Below are 6489 nucleotides of genomic sequence, written 5' to 3'. Positions count from 1 at the left end.
TTTTCCTATACCGCTGCTATTGTAGAAGGCATGTTGTATCATGATTAAAATAGCCCTAGGAAATACACTGGAACACTTATTTTCATGTGCCTCCAGATAATTTTTATGTATTTCAAACAGGTTTTGTGAGATTTCAAAATTAGCAATTTTTTCCTGGGAAAAATTGATAACTCCATGCCTTATTTCATGATTGCCCATTATACATGTTAATCAAGTGAGTAGAAAATACCATGTCATTACCATAGCTTTTGGAAGTTATACACAGACCCATGCTTTTTTAATTAGCATTTAAAGTAATAATTTAAATAAAATTAATAATAATTGTGTTGATTGATTAATTATAAATTAATGATAATTAAATAAAATGAATAATATTTAAATAAATAATTGTTTTATTATAAAGGCATTTAGTAATTAAGTACAAACTAATTCAAAGGCATCTGAGAAGCCTGGGTGACCAAGGGTCAAGGTAGTCAAACAAATGAGATCTTCTTTGGGTGCAAAATTAGTTTTCACGTGAAACTTTTCCAGCTACTGGTGGCAACACAGGAGAAGATAATGGCATTAGGAGACCTCAAACTGACAGGCAAGAGAGAAGAGACCATTAAGCCAAAGCATCGTCTCATCAATATATTGAGTTCAAGCTAAAAGTGACCACGTTTCTAAGATGCCTGTTGATCACTGATTTAATCTTGCTTCTGCTTCTCTCTTGGCAGACACTCCTTCACATGCAACCAGGAAACCACTCACAGCTTCCAGTATTTACCCTCCTGGGACTTTCTGAGAAGCCAGAGATTCAGTGTGTTCTCTTTGGGCTCTTCCTCTCTTTGTACCTGGTCACCATCTTTGGGAACCTGCTCATCATCCTGGCCATCATCACAGACTCCCACCTCCACACCCCCATGTACCTCTTTCTCTCCAACCTGTCATTGTCTGACATCTGTTTCATCTCCACCACCATCCCAAAGATGCTCCTGAACATCCAAACCCAGAGCAAAGCCATTACCTACGCAGGCTGCATCACCCAGATGTATTTTTTCACAGTTTTTGGACTTTTGGACAACTTACTCCTGACCGTGATGGCCTATGACCGCTTCGTGGCCATCTGCCACCCCCTGCACTACACGGTCATCATGAACCTGCGGCTCTGTGCCCAGTTGCTCCTCCTGACCTGGCTCATCAGCATTCTGGGGGCCCTTCCTGAGAGTTTAACCATGTCCTGGCTCTCTTTCTGCCCCATAGTTGAAATTCAGCACTACTTCTGTGAACTCCCTGAGGTCCTCAAGCTTGCCTGCTCTGACACCTTCACCAATAATGTCGTATTGTATCTTGTGACAGGTGTTATGGGCTTTTTTCCTCTCACCGGCATCCTTCTCTCTTATTCTCGAATTGTTTGTTCTATACTGAGGATCTCAACAACAGGAGGAAAGTACAAAGCATTTTCCACTTGTGGGTCTCACCTCTCGGTGGTCTCCTTGTTCTACGGAACCTGCCTTGGGGTCTACCTCAGCTCCACATGGACATATGACTCTCAGACAGGGGCGTTTGCCTCTGTCCTGTACACCGTGGTCACCCCCATGCTCAATCCTTTCATCTACAGCCTGAGGAACAGAGACATGAAAAGAGCTCTGAGAAAGCTTCTCTGCAACACGTTGTCTCCCCAGTGACAACAATGACCTGGAGCCTGGACACATGTGATCAAGAGCAATGGATCAGAACACTTAAGAGTGTGGACTCTTAATTTTTCAATGCACTTGGTTCTGAGGTTGGAATGAATCTGTTGAAAGAGGTAAGGGTGGGGAAGCAAGCTAACTGTCCATCCTCAGGACACTGGGAACAAGTGTAGACTAGAGATGCAGAGGTATGTGTTTTCAGGAGGACAGATGGAGTGTGTGGGAGTGTGTTCGATCGTGTCCGACTCTTTTAGTGACCCCGTGAGGTGTAGCCTCTCAAGCTCTTCTGTTGATGGGATTCTCCAGGCAAGAATACTAGAGTGGGTTGCCCTTTCCTCCCCCAGAGGATCTTCCCAACCCAGAGACTGAACTCAAGTCTCTTGAGTCTCCTGCATTGGCAGGTGGATTCTTTACCACTGCACCATCAGGGAGAGGCCCAAGATTTTCCTGAATTCAAACGGTGATGCCATCTTAGTAGATGGTGATTTTTTTCTCTGTGATAAGATAAATATACTTTATTGTATTATTTTTATCTTTCTTAGACTTTTTTCTTTTTAAAAAATTTTTTAATTATTTATTTTTAATTGGAGGATACTTGCTTTACAATATTGTGTTGGTTTCTGCTATATGTAACATGAATCAGCCACAGGTATAGGTATCATCCCTCTCTCTTATACCTCCCTCCCACCTCCTATCCCTCCCACAACTCTAGGTTATCACAAAGCATTAGATTTGAGCTCCCTGCATCATACAGTAAATTTCCACTGGCTATTCTAATTTTACATCTGGTAATGTATATGTTTCAATGCTATTCACTCAGTTCGTCACACCCTCTCCTTCCCCGACTGTGTCCACAAGTCTGTTCTGTATCTATGTCTCCATTGCTGCCCTTCAAATAGGTTTATCAGCACCATCTTTCTAGATTCCATATATATGCATTAATATTTGATATTCATCTTTCTCTTTCTGACTTATTTCACTCTGTATAATAGGCTCTAGGTTCATCCACCTTATTAGACCTGAGTCAAATGGGTTCCTTTTCATGGCTGAGTAATATTCCATTGTGTATATGTACCACAACTTCTTTATCCAAAGAATATTCAACCCCCATGTGCTTCAGTTGCTCTATACGAAATGAACCTATAACAAGGCATGCCTCACAAGGGTGACAAGAGGTTTAAATGGAATAAAATGGCAAAGCTTCAGCATAAGCAATGCAAGTGGCAAGTCCTAAATAAATTTCAGCTCCCGTTACATACAAGAGTAATTTTTATAATGCTCCAGCTTTTTGTTCCCATATTATTAAGCCAATTTCTCCCCATGCACACTGTCCTCCATTAGGACTAGGTCATAAAGCTCAGTATACCCCAGGAAGAAAGAGGATGTGTAATGTGGAGCAGAATTTCTCAACCTTGGCATCATTGATATTTGGGTTTAGGTCATTCTTTGCTATAGGGGCTATTCCTGAACATTGTAGGATGTTTAGTCATATCCCTGGATAAGATATATCACCAGCCAAATTGCAAGGACTAAAAATGTCTTCATGTACTCCATAAGGGGCCAAATCACCCCCACTTGAGAACCACGGGAAAGTGAACATATGAAAATTTTCCATGTGCAAAATCCCCAGGGGAGTGAGCTAAAGCAGGAGTCCCCAAGCTCCAGGATCTAATGCCTGATGATCTGAGGTGGAGCTGATATAATAATAATAGAAATAAAGTGCACAATAAATGCAGTGTGCTTGAATCATCCCGAAACCATTTCCCCTTCCCACCCCCAACCCCCACCCCACCCCCACCACCACCCCGTGTGTGCATGCGTGCTCACTCGTGCCTGACTCTGCATCGCTATGAATGATAGCTCACCAGGCTTATCTGTCCATGGAATTCTCCAGGCAAGACTACTGGAGTGTGTTGCTTTTCTTTCTCCAGCAAAATATTTTTTACACATGATAAGAATGGACCATAAAAATGCCTGTACAAATAGAAAAGCAGAGTTCCAGACTTGACTCTATTTTGCATAACAGTCAGAAGAAGGAAAGGAGACTGGGTAGACTACAAGGCTGATGACATTGAAAACCTAAAATCTATTATTCAAATAATATGCGGACAAAGAAGACACTTGGCACCCTGTCTCACTGGGATGACCCAGAGGGATGGGAGGGGGAGAGAGGTGGGAGGGGGGTTCAGGATGGGGAACACATGTACACCCGTGGCAGATTCATGTCAATGTATGGCAGTTCAGTTCAGTTCAATCGCTCAGTCATGTCTGACTCTTTGCGACCCCATGAACTGCAGCACGCCAGGCCTCCCTGTCCATCACCAACTCCCGGAGTTCACCCAAACTCATGTCCATCGAGTCAGTGATGCCATCCAGCCATCTCATCCTCGGTCGTCCCCTTCTCCTCCTGCCCCCAATCCCTCCCAGCATCAGAGTCTTTTCCAATGAGTCAACTCTTCACAACAAAACCACTACAATATTGTAAAGTAATTAGTCTCCAATTTAAATAAATTAATTTATATTTTTAAAAAAAAGAAGACACTTGGCAACATCATTTTTTAAGACTTTTTTTTAAATTTATTTATTATTTTTGGTTGCACTGAACTTCCATGTTGCACTTGGGTTTCTCTAGTTGTGGTAAGCAGGGACTGCTCCTCATTGCAGTGCTCAGGCTTCTCTTGTGGAGCACCGCCTCTAGGCACGCAAGCTCAGTAGCTGTGGCTACAGTCATTCAAGAGGAAGATGCCCTAAATATCCTGCTGTTTTTATTTGTTTGAAAAATTTTAATATTTGATCTGGGTTTTAAAAGTTACTCCCTTATATACTGGTGTTCTTTTTTACTTTTTTATTGAGGTATAGTTTATCAACAATATTACATAAGTTTCAAGCCCACTCAAAAAAATGGGCAGAAGACCTAAATAAACATCTCTCCAAAGAGAACATACAGATTACCAACAGACACATGGAAAGATAGTCAATATCACTAGTTATTAGAGAAATGCAAATCAAAACTACAATGAGATATCACCTCATACCTGTCAGAATGGCCATCATCAAAAAAATCTGCAGACAACAAATGCTGGAGAAAGCATGAAGAGAAGGGAACCCTCCTACACTGTTAGTGGGAATACAAATTGGTACAGTCACTATGGAGAAGAGTGTGGAGATTCCTTAAAAAATTAAAAATAGAGCTACCACATGACCCTGCAATCGCACTCCTGGGCATATATCCAGAGAAAAATGTGATCTGAAAGGATACATGCACCCCAGTGTTCATTGCAGCACTGTTGATAATAGCCAAGACATGGAGGCAACCTAAATGTCCATCAACAGAGGGATGGATAAAGAAGATATGGTACATACATACAGTGGAATATTACTCAGCTGTGAAAAGAATGAAATAATGCCATTTGTGGCAACATGGATAAACCTAGAAAGTGTCATACTGAGTGAAGTAAGTTAGACAGAGAAGAAGAAATATCATATGGCATCTCTTATATGTGGAATCTAAAATGATACCAATGAACTTGCTTACAAAACAGAGAGAGACTCATGGACTTAGAAAATGAACTTATGGTTGCTGGGGGGAAGGGATAGTAAGGGAGTTTGGGAAAGTCTTGTACACGCTGCCATAATCAAAATGGAGAACCAACAAGGACGTACTGCGTAGCACATGAAACTGTGCTCAAAGTTATGTACCAGCCTGGGTGGGATGGGGGTTTGGGGGAGAAAGGATACATGTATACGTAAGGCAGTGGATGAGATGGTTGGATGGCATCACTGACTCAATGAACATGAGTTTGAGCAGGCTCCAGGAGTTGGTGATGGACAGGGAAGCCTGGCATGCTGCAGTCCATGGGGTCGCAAAGAGTCAGACACAACTGAGCGACTGAACTGAACTGATGCATAAGGCAGAGTTCCTTCTCCATTCATCTGAGAAAAACCACAACATTGTTAGTTAAATATGTCCCAATACAGAATAAAAAGTTTAAAGTTTGCAAAAATATATGTTTCAGGCGTACAACCTAGTGAGTCACAATTTGTAAAGGTTATTCTCCACTTACTGATACTATAGAATATTGTCTATATTCCTTACTGTACAGTATATCCTTTGTGACTTATCTTATGCATGGTAGTTTGTACCTGTTAATCCCTTGCCCCTGTCTTGCCCCTCTCCCTTCCCTCTTCCCACTGTTGGCCACTGGTTTTTCACCTACGACTTCGAGTCCAGACTTCCTTGGCGGTCCAGTGGTTATGACTCCACACTTCCAGTGGAGAGGGCATGGGTTCAATCCATGGTCAGGGAAATTCTACATGCTGAGCAGTGCAGCCAAAGAAAGAAAACTTTTCTATGCCTGTGAGTCGGTTTCTTTTCTGTTATATTCACTAGATTTATTTTTTTAGATTTCACTTATAAGACATATACAGAAAACAACGCCACTCGCTTGTGAATTATTTCAGATAGCCCATTCTCTCTGGACTAGAGTTTTGAGGACCATCCAATGAACCTGACCCTGAAGTCAAGTTTTGACCCTGAGAAGCCATATATTCCCATAGAGTCTGCCTGAACAGCCAGTTCTCACACTACTTCTCTCATTGTATTCCTGGAACTTCCTTCAGATTGCCCTTTCAACAGTAGGAACAGAAGCTGTGGCAAAGTCATTCATCTGGCTTTGTTGGTAGTTGGGTGCAACCCACAGCCTTGTTCATAATTTCAAGTTAAGCTGCTTGACATTCACATGACCTTGGAAAATGTGCCATCGTGCCCTTGATAGACAAAGAAATCCCATCTCAGATGTTGAGGAAGTGCTTGTGG

At 41.9% G+C, this 6489-nt stretch overlaps 1 protein-coding gene across 1 annotated transcript; it reads left to right on the top strand.

Moving 5' to 3' along the window:
• Nucleotides 1-728: 728 nt before the first annotated feature.
• Nucleotides 729-1667, top strand: LOC101103721 (olfactory receptor 7A17-like). Its single transcript, XM_004009209.5, has one exon. The coding sequence runs from the start codon at nt 729-731 to the stop codon at nt 1665-1667; it is 939 nt and encodes a 312-aa protein (XP_004009258.3).
• The last annotated feature ends 4822 nt before the right edge of the window (nt 1668-6489 follow it).

Source organism: Ovis aries, chromosome 5 (genome assembly GCF_016772045.2).
Source record: "Ovis aries strain OAR_USU_Benz2616 breed Rambouillet chromosome 5, ARS-UI_Ramb_v3.0, whole genome shotgun sequence".
In the NCBI taxonomy this organism is placed as follows: Eukaryota; Metazoa; Chordata; class Mammalia; order Artiodactyla; family Bovidae; genus Ovis; species Ovis aries.
Note: the sequence above shows the minus strand (reverse complement) of the source record. Positions and strands in the feature narration are given on the sequence as shown.